Here is a 23,237-nt window from a genome sequence, read left to right as displayed (position 1 = left end):
AACTGTGAGCTCCCTCCTGATTCAAGATGCTATACATAGGACTGGAACTGCGCTTTAAGATATTTGCCACTAATGAAGTATTTTTACATGTTTGAAAATTACAGGAAAACACATTCCTCTGGACTGTTGGGATGACACCAGTATAAGTAATCTGAAGTCTCAATCTGAGCACTTTAATTTAGTTGTAATGAAGAAATTAGGATTAGTGCAAGAGTTCTCAAACTGCTGGAGAGAAGAGATCACCTCTTAACAGAGAAAGCACAAAGATCAATTTCGCTCTTTGACTCGTGACTACACAAACATATGCTTCTCCCCTTCTCGAATGCATGATATCCTCTTGAGAGCTACAGCCTTTGCTTATAGGGAGAGTTAAGACCAAAAGAGGTAAAAGTCATTTTGGTTTTCAACAAAAAAAGTATGCACTTTGAGATTAGTCATCCTGTCAGAGTCCCTCGGCAAACGCAGTAGAGACAACAGTTGGACCCACAGTCTCCCTGCCCAGCCAGAGACCCGGAGATAAGATTATTTGGGCTCTCTGTTGTTCTCTTCTTCCACTTGTTTTGTTAAATGAGCTCTGAAGAGCCAGTTTGATACCAGTTCTCAAAAGACGCTGAATGCTGACAGCTGCCACTGTACTTCAGGCTTGTAAGCTCCCATATGATGTCCACCCACAGAACTAAAACTGACTTTAACGTTTCAGTGCTTTACGACTTGGAAAGAAAAACTTAGGTGTTAACTAAAAGATCCTAGTGACATCTTTGTAACTAGAGTGCATACTACAAGCTGGTTTTAACTGTGGGAGCTGTTTGTGTAACAATTCCGTTTGCCAGGCTATATCCCCCGCCTCGTTTTTTAAAAATAATAATTTATATGCAAGAGTAGAAAAAGAAACAATCTAAATTGTTATGTATTTCACATCTCAGTTTATGCTCATGTTAGACTGCTAATAGTAACAGGGTGCAGCATTTTGTTCCCCATCTCAGTTAAACTTTTATTAGAAAATTATAGAATAACTGAATGTGAGGACTCCAAACATTTTGGATATCATTATATAAATCAAAGAGTTTGAGAGAAAGACCCTTAAAAAGGAAAGTTAAGGCCACCATCTGTACTACTTCACAAGCAAAGCAAGCTCTGACACAACTTTTATTCAAAGAAAGAGGAAATCCCAGCATCGCTAAGCCCTGGTGAAAATAAAAAAAAATAAAAAAAAAAAGAGAGAGAAAAAATGTAATTATATGCGTAATTCACTTACTTAGTGAAGATGAGGAAAAACCTGCAAAAGAGCTTGCTGTAATGTATTCAGCAATCTGCTGTAATGCAAGCAGTCCAGTGGGGTTATTGCCCTTCTTCATCTGTTCTTGAATTAGGCATTCCAGATCTTCTCTAAAAGCCTGTAGAAACATTTGAGAATCATCAAGGAAACCTGGCTTTGATAGAAATGAGATTATTATAGGTGGGGCTGGTAGCTTTGCCTATTATTAATGCTACACGACACTTCCCCTTAGACCTTGTTTTTAGCTGCTTATGACTTTGTCAGACTTTAACCATTTGACCTAAACTTTGTATGGTAAGTATTGGCAATTTTGGGGGCAGGAGGAAGGAGTTTGGTCATAGAGTATTTACTATTTCACAGAACAAAACAAGATAAAATGTATTTTTGTAAATGCTAACAAAAAACCATTTTAATCAATAATTAAAGAGTTCTCCATATTTTGGAAGAGGTAGTTGAAATTCAATCAGGATGTGGTGCTTTTAGTGCTGGATATTTTTTAATTCTGTAATCACTCTGAAAATCCATCCAAATTTGATTAAGTTATAAACAACTGGAAAACTGGAGCTCATCCATCCCTAAGTAGTATCACAGACATGCAAAAACTAGAGAAACGCCGCGATGTCATCTCCTCTCTATGTCTTTCCTTCTCTCAAAGGGAAAAACCCTTCCCTCTTCTCCTGTATAAAATGTCTGCAACGCCAAGAGATAAACTCTTGCAGAACATATAATGAAATAGGTTTTCACAGTGTCAAATATAATATACTATGCACTGTGGACAAAACTTGTCCCTTCTAGATGACAGATTAACCACTACCCACCACAAACATCCGTCCTAGGACTACCTCAGTCTTGACATTTCTAGACTAAGTAAATCCTGTTCCTTCAAACTTCCCTTATAGGTTATATTTTCTAAGCCTCTCATTATTTCTTGGCAGCATCTTCCAGCTTTTCACTGAACCAGCAGTACGCAAAGCTGCACACAACACGAGCTGAGGTGTATTGCGAATGCTCTTGCTGGTTCATTCCAGAAAGACATTTGGTGCCTTTACCACGCAGCTGACTCCTATTATAACTCCAGGCTATTCCCTGTATGTAACTGCTCCTTTCAGTTTGCCTTCCTTAGTAGAGTACTTGCTCCCAATTAAAAAATGAAATAGTTCTGTATGGCAAATGTAATTTCTTCACTGAATTTTAATTCAGTCCTCCAAAACACCCACTTTGTTGGGTAAAATCCACTGATCTCATGACACAGTCTGTTCACCAACAGTTTTGACTCTAAAAGAGACTACCAGACCCCACAAAAACATCCTTGAGACTCACCTTGATATGGCCTCTGAGTTGGGCAGCTAAACATCCATAACTACACCTTTATTTCCAAGTTTTCAGACACCTGTGCTCTTCCTTAAAGTAATTTTGTCAGGATCATGTGTACCTGCGAGTTGCCAGATTTCTGTAAGTAAAGCCTCTAAGAATTCACACGGACTGACTACGCAGAGATCTGTTACGTGGATCTCTTGGTGCAGACCAGACTATGCATGCAGCATCCCCCAGACAGCTGAACAACCTCCTGCCAGCCTGAAGATACACAGGCAAAGTCAGTTTTTTCTCTTTAGTGGCTGCTGTAGGGAAGATCTGTGCAGCAGGGGAGGGGAGCAGATGTGGAAAAAGGAAGGAAGAAACAAGGAACGGAGTGAGGAAAGGAACCTGTCTGGGAGAAAAGAAGTAGATCAGCACTGGGAGTCCATAAGGGAAACTGATGGGAGGCATTTGCCAGAAAGGCAAACAAGGATTTGTGGAAAACCGCAAGTGGTGGGAGAAAATACCCCGACTCTCTTCCTTTGTCCATCTGTAGATGACTGTGAAACCCACTCCCTCTCAATGTGATTCAGCTCTGAGGATGGCCATCATCATCATGACTCCGTGTGTTCCAATGGCAATGTGGGCACCACCCTTACTGGCAGAATAACGAGCACTGTCCCCAGTCTGGAACCCAAACATGGCTGCAAGCCCGGACTGCTGGAAGTCAGACACACAAATGTTGTTTCTTTGCCCCTCTTGCACACAGATAATAATCTTTAAGCATACCACAGTTGTCTTGTCCCCGTGCCTCATTTGGCATACAGTGGCTAGTTCTCACTAGAAAAGAAATTCAGTACTTTTTCCTCTTCTCATGGCTCAGCATGTGGCCCTGTGCCCTTTGTGCACGCTACTCATACTCTGTTCAGATGACAATTATTATTTATCTGACAAAATTTTCTCTGGGCAGATAATTACTGTAAATCCAAGTACTTCACAAGCATTAACTTACTAATGCCCAAAACATGTCTTTAAGGTGCATCAGGGCCCTGTCATCATTTCCACAGAACAGCAATGTGGAGGTTGAGTTCAGATGTTTCCACCCATTTGGGACATTCATTTTGAGAGGCCCAGAGCCCCCTTTGCAGAGTACTGGAGCAGTAAGTAGCTTCTTACATACTCCAAGCACAATGCCCAGTGACTATTCAAGTGCAGCACAGGGTGTTTAATGAGAGATACACAGAAAAATCACAATCTGAAAATCCAGGAAATTGATGATTCATCATCACTGAGAGCCTAGATTAAATGCTTGAGGTTGGTTAGTACCTAAATCTGGGCATCTCTCACTACAACCAAAGTGGTTCTGAATGAAGTTCAGATGCACATGATTTATACAATCCCCTGTAGAAGACATAAGGATTTTTCACGTAACTAGAAGAAAGCATTTTGGTGGTCAAACAGTTCACAAGTGCATAGAAAAATGAGCCAAGTTCCAAACCTTATGTTCTACCAACCTGTTTGAAAGTCTGGGAGATGTAAGATAACAACAGAGGTACATCCTTGGCCCTTTGCACATCATATCCCTCACACTACAGAATGCTTCCCCCCCGCCCTAAAAACCCCTCAAACACATGAAACAGACGTTCAAGCACCAGCCATCCCAGCACCAGCTCAGTTTTCTGCTAATGGTTCACCATGAGGCTATGGTTTTACAGCACTTTCTCCTTCTGTTACCATGATCTATTAAAATTGCAGAGACAACGACTGGCCAATATAGTTCATCAACAAACTCTACTAACACTTACTTCCAAATTCTGTCATTCCAAGATATTAAATTACTTCTCAAATATTCCTGAAAGAGGCCCCCTGCAAGAAAGCTCTGCCATTTCACACTCTGCAAGGCTGAACTGCTCTTCCACTCTTGTTTACAATCTGTATATAAGGAAACAGCACATTTGTAGTCTCCTGGGGGCCATGTGGAAGACAGAATTCATGAAATTTATGGAAGTATTTCCTCGGGAGGAGATGGAGAAAAACAGTTATCTCTACAACATTAAATCACTCTCACTTCAATTCAACAAGGACTATAAAAAGGATCTGCAAAAACATTCACAATAATCTCTTATTAGTCATATTCAGACTTTTTTTTTTTTAAACCTGTACGAGTAATGTTACTTGTACAGGTGAAAAAAGGTAGTGTAATACATTTTAGGCAATTTTTGACAGAAAGAGTTTTTGGTTTATTTCTTATTGTATTTTTAATTCTTCTGCTTTCTGATCATGCTATTTTTATTGTTCTGAGCTTAGTTTTGCTCTCTGATGCTAACAGTATTTTATTATATACTTGCTAAGGCTACTACAAATGCGGATTTAGTGTTGTACCAACAATTTTCTTAAACCAAACAACAAGCTTTCCTTAAAAATTACTTCAGAAATAACAAAAGATAGGAAAGCCAGGGCAAGCAGCAAATATGGCAGTTTGGGATGAGCTGTAAAACAGAGGTGAGGATATGGATGAAGTGCATAAAATACGCAATTTATCCACGTGCCAGTGCACAACGTTTTCTAGCAGACTGCAGCCTTCAGTATGTCATGCACATGACTCACGCGCATTCCTCCATACATATTTATGAATATTTCAATACTTTTTCTTCACTGCTACAGACCTTTAAAACTCAGACCTGTATGTCCTTAGATAACCATCCCACATGTGCTAATACAACCTTCCTCCATTCCTGATGGGCTCACGTGAAGGGCATCACCTACTTCTGGACAACAATTTACCTTAAATATTAGCCATTACATGAATTATTTGTATAGGAGCTTTCACTGTACAGCATTGTTTTTTGTAAAACCACTACCATGCAGGGTTCCGACTTTGGGATGGGATCTGACCCATTCAGCAGCAGGAATCTGCTTCTGAAAAACCTAACTGCAGCCTGGAAACCAAGCAGTTTGGTTTTGCGTTAATTCACAAGACTGCAGTATATATATAGCATTACACTGCAACTGCCCATAAGTGACCAAGTAAAAGTCATGCTTGAGAGAGATGTTTTCAAAAAGATGACAAAGACTCTGCTCTGGCACAAAGCAGATATTTTTCAAGCAGAAAGGTCACTAGTAATTTCAGATGTAGTATTGGACAAGAAAATGCTGACAAAAAAAAAGCCGTACTGTCAGATGAATGAAAAATTATGTTATTCAGCTGTATGCTCAGCATTGCTCAATAAAGTTTCAGCTCTGGGATTTAAACAGCTCTTTGGGTACATGTGTTTTTGGTTTTTCATATTCTTTTAAAACACAAACTTTAGACATACGATGATACAGTAAGAGCAGAGACTTTTTACAGTGGGGTACCGAGTCCCAAAGCGAGAAGCAGAGCACCTCATGGCTGCTGCCCATCAACACAGTTGCCCCATCAACACAGCTGCACCACTTCTGGACCCGGCCACCCTGCCTGTGCCTGCACCAGTGCTACAGCAAAGCTGCTGCCTGGATAACCGACGCCACCGTAGCTGAGAATTGTTTCCTGTTTGCACAAGCATCCTTCTGCCTTCAGAGAGTTCACCTCCCCGGCCAAGCACCAGTGTCCCCCATTGTTTGTGCCGGAACAGCACTTCAAGCATCCTGCTGAAAGTTTGCATAGAAAACAGCCCGTGGTATGAAAACTGGGCCCATGGCAGCTATTGGTAAAGAGGTAGAGCGACATGTCAGACAAGATGCACAACTAGGAGGATGCTGAGTAGAACTTTTATTCACCTGGCAGCAGACAGACACCTAAGCGAATATCCTGACCTCAGTATGCAGCAGGCTGCAAACTCCCCTTTGACTACTTTGGACTGAGCTTGTTCTCTTCAAAACTGCAGTGAGCTGAAGTACACTAAGTTAGGCCAGAAGAAAACACAGTTTTGCATTTACATCATGAACCAAAGCATCCCCTGCACGGCCAAGCCCGCCAGCTGCTGACCTGACTGCCCTGAGCTGGTGGTACCTGGCTGCTCCACCTCCATCTCACCCACATTCTGAATGGCCACTCCATTACCTGCACTGAGACATGAATTTCCCCACAACTCACCAGTAAAAACATACAGGGCAGCTCAGCCTGTCCCTAAAACTGTTTCTAGAACTTCACTGTTTCTAAGCTTTCTAACTATTTCTAAACCTCCAGCCAGCTCTTTTACACCAGCTTAGCCAGCCTTACATTGTACTGCAGCCTGCAGAACAGAACTTGACAGAGTCATTAGCTGCATGATTAGGTCAACGTCTTTCTAATATCATAAAATTACTTCTCCAGAAATATTTGCAATCATCTTTCAAATGCTCATCACAAACTCAAGCAGTTTACATGCAAAAATCTCTAAACGTAGAGCTGCAAGGGCTCTCTGAAACCCAAGAGTGAAGTTACAAGCCTCAGTTCTGACTCATTTACTTCCATTTTCATTCAGAAGGAAGTCTAAGTGTGAGCTGACAGCATAAATTGGGGCTTTTAAGAATCAAAGCAACATTTGCATGTACCAGTTGACAACTGGTATTTTTCAGTCCACACAAGCAGCAAAACTAGAATAACTAACTTACTAGAATAACCTATTTTACATGAATACACCTCTATATGTAGCACAGAATATCAGGGTTGCTAGAAAATGATGGTATTAATCTCTTCATCTTGGTAGGCAGCTCTTTGAGGATGTTAAGAAGTATGCAGGCTCGTAAGTATTTTGACTATCTTTCTATGCTGTTTCTTGTTTGTTGACCACTGATTTCTCCACGTACTCCTTATCCACTCAAAAGAATTAGAAATAAAATAACAAGAAAAAAATTTTCACTGTAAATAGAGAAAACAATGGTATACAGGTCACTAAAAATACTCCACACCATTGCAAACCTTTAAGAGGAGAAAGCATGAGCTCACATCAGGACTAATTACAGTAAGGTCCAAACAGTTTGTCAATCCACAGGAAAGTAGACAGAAAACATGAGGTCTCTATGTTTAATAGCAGCACTGCTGTTAGCCTAAGAGCTGCAGAACAACACAAGAAACCCCTTTACCCATTTTCACTTTTGCCCTTTTTTGATCAGTTTATGTACCTTAAATCCATTGTTAAAAAGGGTCTAATTCAACTCGTCTACATATAAATGTGCCCACAAAGAGTCTCTAAGCCAAATCACCACCACTGAAGAAAAGTTTCAAAAACTTAACTGATATTTTGTTCTTGAGAGCGAAGAGACGTTAATTTTAAGTCCTGTGCTGTAAATGCAGCTGCCTGCGGAGAGGAAGACCTTCACTGAAACAGCCAATATGGCTTCGTAACAGGCTGTTTTAAGACTGGAGTTTAGATACAAACAACGGGTGCCCTAAGTGGAAAAGGGTGGAGCTGGCCACAAAAAAAACCGCCAGTGAGTTAAGGCTGGCGGGGAGAAGATAAGTCACAGAAAGTGTTTGTTAACACCGTGAAAGAAAAAAAAACAGGGAGCTTCTGCGTTAAGACAGAAAGAAATAGACACTGTATTAAATATGGGGAATTAGGTAAAGTTATAATTATAATAAGCTCTTCACTTGCAGTGAAGCGTGTGGGGATCTGGGCTGGATTCAGTGACTCGATTGACAGCAAGCTGGTCCCATACAGGGCTCAGCCTGTGCCGGTTTTTCCAGCTCCTCTAACCTGGTACACACCAGCCTTCCTCTCCGTGAGCTGAAGCTGTGTTTCCTCCTGCGATAAGCAGCCTCAAGATACCCTATGATTAAAGCAAAACCTGAAGCACTGAACTCCTTTGCAAAGTCCAGCTTCAGCACAGCCAGCTCCCGAAGTCCCAGCGCCAGCAATCCCCACGCTCACACAACTGCTGCTGGGAATGCGGGGTCTGCGTCCCTCCTTCATGTTTTCTTGTGGAGTAAAGCCATGCTATGCATCTTGCTAGACGGAATATAACCACTGAAATTTCAAATGGTAGAAGAAGTCGTATTTCAGTTTGTCAGGGGTCTTACGTATTTCTGAGCATAATTAACTGTTTTTTCAGTAAGCGCAGAAGTAGGGAGGGTGGGAGCCCCCAGGACAGACTACGGGCAGAGCTCTTGCAGGGCGTTCTGGATGCATGTGCTCCTGCAGCCAGGGAGGAAAGTCATCAGGCATGACTTTCCAGGCACTGTTAAGAGCTTGTACTAAACTAAAAGATTATTTAACAGCAAAAAAAAAAAAAAACAAGACTTAAAAAAGAATACAGCTAAGTAAGTCCTTTTAATTGTTATTCATTACTTGTACTGCAATGGAAACCCCTCTTGCTGCTCTCACCAGACCAACTCTTGATGCCTTCATCAGACAGAATTTACAAGGCTAGTGAATGAAAGAAAAATGGTGGATTTCTTTACAATGCATTTTATTTTCTATCTCCCTATCACTTTCCTACAGAATTAATTCAGAGAATTATTTGCAATGAATAACTTCAAATACATAAAGGACCATACGAAAGTTATCAGGCAAAGGAGAATGGATCTGATTGTTGAATGATTTGAATAATTTAAAGAACCTGGTGCCAAAAGCACAACAGGATCTGCAGACAGTCTCCGAAATGACAAAAACCCAAACAGTTCAACAACCAGCAGGAAGATTAGAAATACGTATGGGGGAACAACAACAAAAAATAATTAAATTTGGAAACTGTTGGCATTAATATCTAATGAAAACAACAGTTCAAACTAAATGGAAAGCAGCAATATGGAAATAAGAAAGGAGTTAATGGTAACTTTCATTTTTAACACAAAAAAGCAGGGAACAGCACAAAACCCTCAATTGCTCTTGCTGTGCTGGTATGCATCAGAACACGGATATGAACTGACCCTGCACCGTCGCAGCTACAGAAATGGAATTACGGCAATGGGATTACTTGGTTTCTCATAGAGATCTAGTGGCTGGCCTTGAATTAACACAGCACTACCCTGAGCACACATCCCCCCTCACTTAAAACACTGAACTTGCCAGGCCTGCCCCAGGCTCAGTGGGATATTGTCATGGCTCAGAGGGGATCTTGAAGGGATTTTTAAGAGACCTTTTCCAAAGTGTCTTAAATGATGTGCCAAGTTGAGCTCATCTCCCCTGTGAATGAAATGTTCACAGGTCGTATGATGAAAGCATGCCATGAAAAAAGCCTTTGTGATGAGAGGAGGGTCATGACTCCCTTGAAGAAGTCATGAAGATGTCAGAGAAGACCGAAGCCAGAGGAGGGAGCTGCAATGCGAGAGGCCTGCCCAGTGAGGGGGTCCCCAGGGGATATATGAGGTTGCAAGCCCTTCCTGGCCAAAGGGCGATGCTCCTGAAGGATCTGAAAGGCTTTTGAACTTGTGGGGAAAGAGCAGTGGAAGCTGAAACATGCGAGGAACTGAAAGGACTTTGATATTTTAAGAAAATAAACTGCCCCAAAAGGGAAAATATTGCACGTTCACTCAATACAAAATAAAGTAAGCTAGACAATTGCAAAAGTTGGGGAAAAAAATAAATCAAACCATCCTTCATCTCTGTCCTGGTGGTTTGAAAATAACATAGCCAGAAAAAAAAATTCAAGTGTGGGTGGGTTTGCTTGTTTTTGAGAAGAAAAATCTGCCTGCATGCTAAGGCAGACCTCTGAATAGAGGAGTTGCTAAGCAGGACTTATCTCCCCACTTTTTTGGGCAAGACCAGCCGCCGGCGTGGGAGGCAGAGGCGTGTGTGCATGTAAAAGGCAGGAAGGAAGAGAGGCACGGGAGAGAAGTACATTTTTAACCTCAGCATAAAAAACCCCCTGACTTTGCAATCCAGATGGCTAGACCTGAACTAGTGCCCTCGTGTAATGGCAGCGCTGAGCCAGAATCGCCCCGAACGCCCTGCAGAGCCACATGGACCGTGTGTGCGCTCTCTACATCCAACGTGATATTAAAGCAAAGCATGATGAGATCCTGTCAGCAGAGCGCTCAACTTAAAATCAAGCAAGATGCAAATAACTGTGTGTTTTGTATGCAAAATTGGCAAGTACACACTCAATAGGTCTTGACAAGCTGCACAAAACTTTCCCTGGTAAATTCAAAACATAAACCAGGCATTTAAATTCCAATATGCGGGCATTTTTATGTTTACATATTTCATCTGTTCAACTCATCACTTTATACACAAATTTGACTACTCCAACTTTTTCTTACATCAGTAAAAATAATGAAATATATTTCATGTAACAGTATGTCTTAAGTAAATAAGTGAATGCATCCTCTCCCCATTTCCACTCTGACTGGTAGCTTTTATTCAAATACAGTGATACAAAGTGGATGTAAGGCACTCCCCTCGATGCAGTTTAAGCAGCGGTCCTAATTTCCTGTCAGGTTACACACACAGTCACAGAATCACAGAATCGTAGGGTTGGAAGGGACCTCTGGAGATCATCTAGCCCAACCCCCCTGCCAGAGCAGGTTGCACAGGAACACGTCCAGGCGGGTTTTGAATGTCTCCAGAGACGGAGACTCCACCACCTCTCTGGGCAGCCTGTTCCAGTGCTCTGCCACCCTCAGAGTAAAGAAGTTCCTCGTGTTTAGGTGGAACTTCCTGTGTTCCAGTTTGTGCCTGTTACCTCTTGTCCTGTCGCCGGGCACCACTGAAAAGATCCTGGCCCCATCCTCCTGACACCCACCCTTTAAGTATTTATACGTGTTGATAAGGTCCCCCCCTCAGTTGTCTTTTTTCCAGACTGAAGAACCCAAATCCCTCAGCCTTTCTTCATAAGAAAGGCGTTCCAATCCCCTAATCATCTTTGTAGCCCTTTGCTGTACCCTCTCCAACAGTTCCCTGTCCTTCTTGAACCGGGGAGTGCTGTTAGCTAAAGCCTGTAGTTAGCTGTCCTGCTGGTTAGACAATTGTTTCACATGGTCTCATGTCACTGGAAGCAGCCTGGCACTGCTGCCTGCCCGCAGAAACACCCGACACCTTCCCTGGCTGCTCCGGGAGGCTGGAGGGAGTTTCTCCCTGCTGCACATTCATGCAGCTCCTCGAGGCTGAACTGACTGTTCAGTCTCCACATGACAACTGTGCAGCCATTGCTTTTTCTTTTTTTTTAAGTGTTTTTGAAGCTTCTGGTTGCCATGGTGAAGGCACCAGAGAAATGCCAGAAGGAAATGAAGGCCAGGAGGACTTGCATACCTTAACTGAAATAAGGGGTTTGATGATACAGCAAATAAATGTTTACTCTTTGAAAGACATAGTTACTCCGTGTAACAAGCAATATATGTTTGTTTAGCATATAAAAAGACAAAACTGTTTTTAATTTAGAGTTAAGTTGCAAAATCTGAAAAATTCCCCCATCTTTTCAAATTTTGGATATATACTACAGTTATCTCAGATCCAATGTAAAGCAATAAAATTGGTCCACTGCATAAATGTAGTACCTTTCCTTTAAAAATAATGACACAGTACCTGAACCTTCTGAACTTGTAGACTTTACTGAAATAAACTTAAAAAGCTTTATCTTAAAGATCGGCCAGCAGTACCTCTGGATGCTATCAGGCTGCTCTGGCCCAGCTGATCTTAATTACTTTCCACCTTTCTAACAGACACAGAACAACAAACATGCAGGTCCTATCAGATTCTCCAGGCTGTCAGATGCTCATGGGTTACAGGCAGCATTAAGCAAACATGTCTGAGAATTCACTTATAATGTCAGGATATTCTTCGTGGGCAGCGGTCATAAAACTCCTATAATTTTTTTAAGACTTATTATGAACAGACTCTAAGACATTAGCAAGCATCAGAGGTAATGGGAATGGCTTTTCGGGAGCTTTTAAATTATTTAATTTAGGAAAGGGAAATTGCACATCAGAGAGGAATAGTCAGATTGTACATCAATACGTGCATCAAACAGCACATCAGAGAGATGCAGCAGTTTGATGTCTGCAGATGTCTGGTCAGGGCTGTAGCCCCTTTCAGTAACATGCATTGCACAATATACACCTGAAATATATTCTCTAATTTATTTTCTTGCTAAATGATTTAGATTTTCCTACTTGAAAGAAAGAAAAAAGCTTGTTAATAGATTAAATCAGTACCTAAACTTCCTAGTATATGACAGCGATTAACCCTTTAGTTTCACATCATAATCCTCTGCTCAGAAAAAGCACATGTTCAAACAAGCTCACCAAGTCCATACATGCCCATCTATTTTTAAGAAAGGTATTATCCTTGCTACATATACTTCATATTTACTAATACCTGCCAGAAGATGAGTCAATGACTATTTCTCTGATCTGAATGCATACAGAAAGACTGGGTGAAGATATGAATACATATATCTGAGACTGGGTGAAGATTTATCAGCCAGCAAGCTCTTCTTTAAAATGTGTCTGATAATCTCTCTTTCTCTTCTTCCGAACACCTTCAACCTACTTCTTCCTTGTCGACTGGAATAAACCAGAGAGGCAACAAAGCTCTATGCAATGTTAATTCTGCAGCTACAGAACACAAACATTATGCATAATACTTACTAATTCAATCCTGAGCCTCTGTTACACAGACTGGTGACAGGAAAATGCTTTCTGGCCCTTTTGTAACAAATACTACATTCAGCAGGAGACAAGGTAATCTTTTTCAGCCCTGACTCTCAAGAACACTGTGGCATATCACAGCTGGAACCTGGAAGTAATAATGCAGTTTCTATCCCCAAATCAGTTATGAAATTTGCTTGATGGACATTCAGTCACAGATATTGTATTAAAAATGCTTTTATTTCCTCACACAAGAATTCAGAACAGGGTTCCCCTAAATTCTCTACTTCAAGAAAAGAGACAATAAAAGGAGATACTTAAGTGAGGGGAACTGGTAGCTCAGACACCTCCTCTTCATGCCTGATCATTCACCCAGCTCCCACATCCGCATTTCTCCCTGGTAGGTGCCAAGAGCTGAGCAGGCCATGTATTTGGACAACTGTTCCCTTACACAACAAAAACTTGCAACTTACTGGCAGCTCCGAACAGTCACTTTCGAAAGAGTGCTGGGCTCAACTTCTCTTATGGCAGGACACTAAAGCAGCCCAGCCCGGAGGCTCTTTGTCCTCCAACCTTCTGTTAAAATGGTTACCTAGACACAGGGGTTGCCCCTCTTCATCCCCCTTCCTAAAATCTGCATGCTGACACTGCAGGGACATTTATTACGTTTGGCAGATTTGGCAAAAGGTCCCCCCAAAATGTTAAGGAAATAGTTACACTCATCAGATTCAACACGGCCATTGAAAGGACTAGAAAATAACACACATACAAACCCAAACAAGGTGTCTAACTTATTTTTATCTGTTAGGCTAAATATCTAGTCTTTGCTGTGAGTCCTGGCTACTCATAATGTGAATATTTTAACAGGAAGGAGCAGACTCCGATCACATTTTACAATTGAATGTTTAACATAAAATTATCATGATTAAAGCATTATGCAATACCTCCTTAGAGTATTTTCTTCATAAAAGAGCTTGGCTGCAAAACTGAGCTTGCACAAATTGACTTGAAAGTAATAAATTCCTTAGTCAACAGGTTCACATTATACTCAGAGCAACACACAGATCCAAGAGGCACTCCACGACAACACTTTACCAAACAATCCTGTTATTCATGGATGACTATAATAGGGTGATTACTAACAGCTGTTTGCAATCTCATTACATATGGAAAAGCTTCAAAAAAAATTACAGAAGAAGCACCCCAACTTACAGAGGAAGAGAGAAGGATCTGTAAAGGTGCTTAACCCCTTCCCAGTCCCATTATCCTCATTACTCGCATTACAACCCAACACCCCCAATGGCTTACCCTCACACAGGCCTTACTCACTCCCTATGGCTTCAAAATACTCAAGGCAACAGTATTATTTTCCAATGTATTCATCAGATTAAACTCAAAGAATGCATGTATTAAAATATAAATTCAAACTAATACGAGAGTGGTTCAATAGATTTAATAGTTTTATACGTAGCCTACACAAGTACTGAACTTACACAACCAGTAGATGAGTGCTAATATGGCCAAGTATGGGTATGATTACCCCCACGGACATGAAAAGAACATATAGTCTGGCTTTTAAACAAACTTAACCCAATTTAAAATGTTAATTAAAGCATTCCTGATGCAAATGATAGGTTAATATTCAAACCCAGAAAGCAGAACACCACATAGTGCCCTAATTTCTTCCCATTTGACCGGTGACTCCTTCACTTTCTTCCCAGCCCCTAAGTTTTAATTAAGTACCCTGCAGCCAGCCAGATCTTTTTGTAATAGTGCAATGAAGCATAAGAATATAACAGCATCAGGAGCAAAACCAACACAATAAAGGCTGCTTGTTCACAGATAAAAAAACTTTGCAAACAAAATGCTGGATAATCTGTTCGGTGACTCTTCTTAGAAGACAGTCCAGAGTTATTCCAGCAAGCTGTGACGTCGATTTCCTTTTTTAAGTCTCAAAAAGTTAATCAGGAATCTCAGAAAATAACACTCTTTGACTACCATCCCCCCTTAATCCTACTCACAGGGCTCTGCAGTATCTGAGTGACCCTCTTCCTTTGCTCCATCATATTGAAGTCCTGTCTTAGGTCAGGAGACATGTTTCTCTCCCGAATATACTCCGGGTCATTCTCATTGATGCGATCGAAGTACCGCTCTTTGTGAGGCATTGTGGCCGGGGGAGGAGAGGTGATCACCACCTGACTGGCATCAGTACTCATGCTTCAACACTGACAATGGTAGGCTTCACCTGAAACAAATGAAAAAGAGGGAAGAATGATTAACCATTAAAAGGAAGGCACTGAATATAACTTCCAAGTCTGAGCACAAGTAATCTCTGCAGAACAACATCTAAAATGAAAGGAGAACAAGGGAATAATTATAATAATCAGAAAACCAAGGAAAAATTCTACAAAAGTGTTTAGAAACCATTAATGAGTTCGCTGGTAGTGCACAACCATCTCTATCCAAGTTCAAATAAAAAACCAACGGCACACAATTGAAAATTATGGCATTCGAAATGACCATAATATATTTTATGACAAACTTTCCTGTATCATTTTACATCACACTCATCACCCTCCCCCCAAGGTTTTTATAGAGCTCTCCTTCCTGACATGTTCAACCAAACACACCCAGAAGATGGGGCCTCTGTTTAACATCCGCTCAGAGCTCATCTCCAACTTGAATGAAGACATTCCTCAATTACAGCATTTCCGAAGCATCTCATAACCCCAGCTTGAAGACGAGATGCCAGGCTGCTCAAAGACTGCCAGGGGATCTCCACAGAGTACAGGCTGGTGCATGTACTTTCAGGAGACACTCGGAGACACAGAGGGAACTGCAGAGAACGTTGTATGCTGGGGTGTGCAGGATTGAGGTTGCATCCACTGCAAATAGCTGAGTTTTAGCTTTTCTCCTCTTGTGTGCAATTGTATGCAAAGATTCTCACTGAAGCTCATTACACTAGGAAAAAACCCAAACCCTTTCATGTCTAGAAAGCTACGCTTAAAACCTGATTAAAAAACCTGATAAGCAGTTGTAAACACAAACAGAGCTGGATCAAAAGCAAAAAAGCAGACACCTGAATTTTCATATAAAGAATCAGGCTAAGAAACACACTCGGGAACAGTGTTCCTCAAATGGGTACTGAAGAGGGACGTTTTCTCAGGTTTGAGGAACAAAGAGGAGGCAGGTTTGAAGGAAGAGATAGCGTATTATGAAAATACATTTTAACATGCAAATATCTACGTTCAATAATATATTTAATATAAAAATATTTGCATGCAAATGTATCTGGTATGTAAATAATTGACATCTTCAGAGAAAAAAAAGCCAAACATGAAGGAATGAGAGTTGTCGAGCAGTACTGAACAGTGTAGTTTGACATTCAGTGGTTTAAAGTGTCCTTGCTCCAGTCCTTGCATAGTTCACCAATCCCTCTTTTGGGTCAGCGCAACTACTGTTTGAGGTATTCTGTGAACAGTGAACTGTTGTGGAGCATCTGAACTCTTCCAACTATAACCTCATGTATTTTCCAGATGAAACATCTGGAAGCCCTGTTAAGACCAGCTTCAGCAACTCACACTCTCCTCCTGCCTGCGACAAGCCCTTTCAGTCCTTGCACTGCATCCTCTGCTGCAACCATGCCACCAACCAGGCTGGCAAGAGGATGCAAATTGGTTTTCATCCAGTTTCCCACACTGACGCCCAAAGAGCTTTGCTGGCACACTGCAAGGGAGAGCGCAAGGATGAAATCCTGGGGCACTGCAGCCCTACTACCGAGTACGAAACTGCAGACAGAAAACAAGACAGATATTACCTACAGAGCCAGGAAAGCATAAGCAGATAAGCGCCTATGATTTTCTTGTACATTACAGATTAAGATAAAATTTGGGATTGAGATGAAATACAACTAACAGTCTTCTTAAAAACAATCACTACAAGTTGTAATTGCTTTTGTTATTTACACCCTCTTTTTTTATTTTTTTTGAGGGAGAAAACACGTTCTGGGATGCAACATTATCCAGCTGCAGGCACAGAGCTTCCAGGAGGTACCTGGCATGCTGGATGAACATACCACATTCCGGGACATAAAATTTGCATCCTGGAGGCAAGCTCCGTGAACTCTGATGGCTGCGTTACGGAGGATGTGGAAGCATACCTGTGAGTTTTGCATTTGCTGCTTGTGCACAGTCCAAGTTCATTCAGCTTTTGCTGACTGACCACTGGGAAGCCTGCTACATGTAGTCAATGTGGGGATGCTGGGGAGAAGGCAAGGGGCTTGCATCAAGGAAGTGGGAGTTTGCAAAAAGTCTAGAAGTATAAAAGGAGCTGAAGTTTTTCTAAAGAATGAACTATTGTCTTTTCCAGCTGGGAGGATTCAAGCAGAAGGATAAACCTCTTGGGACAGCATTTGAGGATATGATCATAGTTCAGCTTCCCTCTGTTCAGGTTAGAAGAGATACCTTTATAAATGTAACCACGTATTATGTCTCCCCTCCCCCTCTCCCTCTCCAAAAAATGGCGGGGTTTAAGAAGCAAAAGAAAAAAAACATCGTGAGAAGATGCAAGACCATAAGCCCACTCTCCAAATAAGACAAGGTACATAGAGCCTAAGACCAGACCTCTCAGCCTACACTGTTCTCCACCCGCATTGGGGTAAATACCTCCATCTGAGTCAGAACAGACACCTCCCAGCACCCGCTGGTAACTAAGAGCAGTCTAGAAATGCAGATGGCAAGAAAATTACTTGCATTGGCAACCAGTTGTGATCCTGCTCTTCAGTTACTTTTTCCCAGGAGTTGCCTTATCCAGCTGTTTTTCCTAAAATGATCCTGAATCCCGTTAACCCCAAGTGGCAAGTGCTGATCCACTTGGTTGGCTGGAGCAACTACACGCATGTCTGAACTTCAAAAAACCTTTATTGTTATTATTATAGGTTTACAGGACATAATTAGTTCAAGTCTGTTACTTTACAATTCATTCTTACAGTGACAGAAAAGCCCATTCATCTGTAAAAAGGCACAAATGGGGCTGGCAATACCTAAAATCTGCAAGAGATTTTTCTAATTGCTTTGGACTTCATTTTTTCCTCTTTCCTTTCAGACTGGTTAGTTACCTCTAGCCATTAAGATTACAACATTAAAGTCCTTGTACTACAAAAAAACCTCCATTACTGAACATAATATGGGTATTGGGTCCAGTTGTTCTTATTAGGTCTGGTTCAATGCCTGCTCTGTTGGGCCCAGGCTGACTCTCATGTAACCCCTACTGTTCGGCTGGAACATTTTCAAACAAATCAGCCATTCTTTTTATTATTTATTTGCATCTTACACTGATTTTTTTTGTTTTTTAAAGGGACACTTGCTAAAAAAGCGCTCAGCTTTTTGGGATCTAGAAATCTGTACCTCCTTCTCAGCACAGGACTGGCAATGACATAGAAGTAAGTATTTACAGAAAAAACAGATCTCAAAAGCTATGAATTGTGATTAAGGATTCTCTCCCCTTCACTTAAAAGAAAAATCAGCTTTACTGCAAGGCTACCTTTGGCTTCCACCCCTTTCAATGATGTCCATGAATTACAAGAAAGGGAGAGATCACCTTCCTGAGCAGTACTAGCTGATGTTTCTTATGCACGTTATACTGCGTAAGTATAAGTGGTCCCAGAGACACAGGTGGAAATGAGAGACCATATGCCCCTATAGCAACAAGACACTATATCTAGACTGGTGAGAAAGAACAAACACACGCAGAGAAATCAAACCTAAAGTAGGATATGATTTTTTTCCTGGTGAAAGCCATCACTCTTTCTTAGCTGAGACACATATTTTAGCCCGTATTTTGGCCTAACATGCATATGCTGTCACACCAGAAAGAGATTCAGAGTCTACAGGAGAGCAGTTTCCCCACCTATGGTTCAACTACTCCAATGGGGGGCAAAAGAAACTAAGAAGAGCAAGTCAGCATGTATACATTTTTGTTACACAGAATCCCCATCTCTGCTAAAAATACTTCTAGTGATCTGTGAAACAAGGAGGCTCCAAAGCTCTTGCTACAGGGTAACTTGTTAATCTAACTCTGCTTCCCCTGTCTAGTGATGCTCTCCTGGTTCATGCTGAACTGACCTCTGATACTGCTACAAAAGAAAACAGGTCATGTCCTCCCGTCCTTTGATGCCTAATATAGCTCATGGGTTTGGCCTCCATATTCTGTTCTGTATCTTATACCCGTAACTGGGCTACACAGAGAAAGTAGAACATTCTACCTCTGTCAGGAGACTACGCATCTCTTTACTTAGAAGTAAGTTCTATTTATCAAAATCTTCCAATTTATTCCAGGAACTTGGAACTGTTGACTTTAGGCTGCAACACTGAGTCCTGAGCATCCCCATCTGACACTTTGTAAAGTCTAAGTAACTTGCTGTGCTGCTTTTGCTGGAATAACTGTTTTCAATGTCAAACCACAAAAGCAGCTCAAAAATAATAATGAGGTCAGAGAAGCTAGGAGTACTGAAGGAAAAAAAAAGAGCAAGAGACCAAATGCAAGGAAAATTTATCCTGCCAAAGAACACCCCAGAAAGCACCGACTTGACATATTTATATCTTTCATAATATATAGAATGTATATAAAAATACATACCACCACGAGAGAAAGACAGAGCATCAGAAAAGAGATCAAATCATTAGATCACCTAGCAATGAATCATTAACCTACCTTTTATGCTGATTTTTTATGGCTGGTTTCAGACATCCCCATTTTCTCTATGCAGTACAATCCATCTGTTTGAGAGCTTCCAGCACTGCAAACCAGCAGCGTGTGCACCGCATCATTAACTGGTACGACTGATTTCACGCCTGAGCACTTGAGCTAGACTGTACCGCATCTGAGCTTTTCTCTTTTTTTTTTAAGGAGCATGTTGTGTTATTCTGCTCTTGCGATTTCTCGCCTGCTTGTTTTTTAAAGAACAGTCTGCTCCTCCTTCCCCCATCCGGTATCCTGTCTGCCAGGAGACTTGTTGGAAGCAAACTGGGTGTCTCTTGATCTCAGTTCCAGCCTCCCTATGAAACAGGCAGGTTCCAGTCTGAATCAAAGCCTTGGCTTTAGCCGACACCATCAGCTGGCAGAAAGAAACACGCTTAAGGAATATGAGGGAATGGTTAAGAGGGGCAGCAAAATATGCAGGAGAATATGGACTGAGATGAGGGTCACCATTGCTGTCTTCTGGCATTAGAAAGTCGACTGTCTATCTTCCCTCCTATGAATTTTAGTAATGACATATAATTGAGTAATCATACAATTTGTGGAGCTGAAAATACTTCTGCTACACTAGATAGGTAGCATTTGTTCAAAAATATATTAATTGATTTTACTAATATACAGTGATGTACACTAGCACTCAAGTCAAACTGTCAAACTACACCCTTAAGTTGACACAAAGTAGTATTTGCATTAAAAAAATAAAGCAGTCACACCTTCTCCCAGCCTTCCCAGCCATTCAATCTATCTCCTTGTATCACCTCTTCAGATTCATGCCAGCAGATGTTTGATGGTGGAATGGGTAGGACAAACTACTCTTTGGCCGAGTTGAAGTTCCTGTTTTAATTTTGTGGTTTTTAAAATTAATATGTTTTCAGCTGTATCAGTTCCCCCAGCCAATTAGCTGCATATCTACACAAATGTTTGTTCTGAAACAAAGACAGTGATAATATGGGGGTGTCTAACAGCGCTTCTTCCAGTAGCAATGCAGGCATAAACAATTTGTCATACTACAGCCCAAACTGGTTACAAATCAAATATTCTAATCCAGCACTACAAATTTAATTTAAGTCCTTCTGCTTTAAACCGAGTAAGCTAATGAAGTAATCATCATCTCCTTTCAGACACCACATTAAAGAGACTGTGGCGGCAGTATATATTTTTCCTAAGAAATAAGAACTTGAGTGTATTTGAACCTTGGTTTTGTGTTTCTGTGTTAAATCTAAAGCATTACTTTTGCCCGAATATATAGTGCGATATTAAAGTCAACATAAATATTCAAGCTGTGCAACTCACACTTTACTCAGTGTAGACTAGAACTGAGCCAGCTACTTTCTACTGTCAAAATGCTGAGATAACGTAGTGGCTTGCTGACAACCACCCAAAAGGTGAGGGCTATGCCTTTACCTCTAACTGAAGATGTGACATTTCTTCTCTGTTAAGGAAGGCTCCTTATCATGCACCCAGCCTGTAGCAGGTGCAGTCTGCACCTCCACATTTGCAGGCCAGCCTGCCAACACTTTGCAGCACAAGCAGTGGGGGGAAAAAAAACCCCAAGCCGAGAATGATGGTTTGATGTATCCAATATGCTCTACCACATGGCCTTAAATGCTATTTGCATGTGTTAAGTCTCATAAATGAACTTGTATGCTTAACCCTGTAAACCAAAACACTTTAATCATTCCCATTTTGGTATTCCTTCACTGTTGTGTGACTGTTTTTAACGACGGAGAGAACTCTCGATGAGCAACTTATCCAGTTACTATCATGCAGTGACAAGCTGATAGAAGACAAAACCAGTCGCAAAAGCACAACCTCTAGTTCACATCCAAGGTCCACCTTGCCCAGTATCGAACCTCCTGTGCTGAGGAAAGGCTGTATGTAACTGGGCTGTTTCCATCGCTATATTCCATGACCCTTAAGCAGTCAGCAATGTAGGGGCTTCTTTGCTTTGCTCCATAAAACAATGTTTTCTGGTTTCACCAGCATATTGTTATGGTTGTGCAGACAATAAGAACATTTTGAGATTATACTGCTCTTTACATAAACATTCAAGTCTGAACAAACCCAGTCACACAAGCAAACTGCTTACAGAAAAGTTAATAGACGAGGAATTCAGAGTTTGTTGGTGAAATGATGCACACAGGTACTCCTGCATTGCACCAGGAAGGGGGTGGCTGCACCACAAAAACCACAGGAAAGCACTGAGACGTCAGAGCGGAAAAGGGGGATTCATGTCACATGTTGATTATCCACTATAAATTCTCTTTTACTGCTGGACACAGTTTGCTATACCAGTTATCTCTAACAGTATGACAGAAGCAAATACGAACTATTAATTTCTAACTTTAAAGAGACACAATAGATTTTGACACTAAAACCTCGCTTTAAGAGGAGGTCAGTCACCCACAGATATCACACTGGTTTGTTTTTTCCCTTTCCCTAAATTTGTTCCTTTGCAAGAAATTTTTCTTTGTGGTAGTTTTATTTCCTCCTTTTATTTATTTGTTATTTTTAACAAGCACCTGATTCACTGCAATTTACCAGAAACAGTTTTAAAGCTGAGTTATATTTTGCTCAGATATAAGTTTTATTTACATATGTAAGTGTATGCATATATTTTGAAATGATATTAAGCTGCACTTTAGAGTGCCAATAGTCGTCACCTCTGCTCGGGTACAGGGGGTGAGTGGTGCTATGAAATGGCATGAAATTTGTGGATGGGGACTACTTCCAAGGCAATTTAAAAAAAAGCACCTCCTTAAATAGAGTAAAAACACCAGAACAGCTAACATATTATTTGCTAAACTGTAAATAGCTTCTGTACTTACTAGACTTGAAAAGCATGTCAGTCCTACCTCACACCCACCTTTCCTTTGTTTTTCTTTCATCTTCTATGTTATACTGAAGTTCGTGAAAAAGCACAGTAAAAATGAACTCTATGATGAGAATGTAAGTTTCTCTTGGTTTAAGCTGTTTTTCTATAGTAGCATTAAATTAAATTTCACACCAGGATATGAGATCACTCAAAAATATATGAACACCGAGCTTAAATAACCTGCTTCTATCCAAAGGCAAGACTGCTGTCCAGGAAGAGTGTCCTCACCGCAGCAAAAAGCTAAGGAGATGTAGAGGTGCTGCCAGGGACAAGAAAATCTCTCTCTATGGCGTATGTGAAAAGCTGCTCTCCCACCAAGAACAGATGCACTGAATGACAACAATGGAAATGAAATTACTTCCCCCCCTTCAGCGCTTTTCCGCTTATTCCCCCTTCGCTCCAGAGTAAAAATTCACCCGCTGCTTTCAGAAAACCCCCTCCCACCTCCACTGCTCCAGAGGATTTGGTAAGGTCCAGAGCAGCATGAATTGCTGCAGATTTTCAAGTTGCAAAGCTTTCTGAAGCTGTATTCCCTTACAGCGTTT

At 41.1% G+C, this 23,237-nt stretch overlaps 1 protein-coding gene across 6 annotated transcripts in view; it reads right to left on the bottom strand.

Moving 5' to 3' along the window:
* Nucleotides 1–23,237, bottom strand: part of ADD3 (adducin 3) — a 100,979-nt gene that overhangs the window by 12,650 nt on the left and 65,092 nt on the right. For 4 of the 6 annotated variants that reach the window (XM_054204574.1, XM_054204575.1, XM_054204573.1 and 1 more), the window contains 2 exons: nucleotides 15,083–15,306; nucleotides 1,256–1,394 (listed from right to left, as the gene is read on the bottom strand). In XM_054204574.1, the coding sequence (XP_054060549.1) occupies nucleotides 1,256–1,394; nucleotides 15,083–15,277 (334 nt within the window). In that variant the 5' untranslated portion in view covers nucleotides 15,278–15,306. Of the gene's footprint in view, nucleotides 1–1,255; nucleotides 1,395–2,596; nucleotides 2,852–7,769; nucleotides 7,914–15,082; nucleotides 15,307–23,237 lie in introns of those variants that run through there. The other 2 variants (XM_054204577.1, XM_054204578.1) reach the window with 2 other exon arrangements.

The sequence above is a fragment of the Rissa tridactyla genome, chromosome 6 (assembly GCF_028500815.1).
Source record: "Rissa tridactyla isolate bRisTri1 chromosome 6, bRisTri1.patW.cur.20221130, whole genome shotgun sequence".
Taxonomy (NCBI): Eukaryota; Metazoa; Chordata; class Aves; order Charadriiformes; family Laridae; genus Rissa; species Rissa tridactyla.
This window is presented reverse-complemented; position numbering and strand designations above follow the sequence as displayed.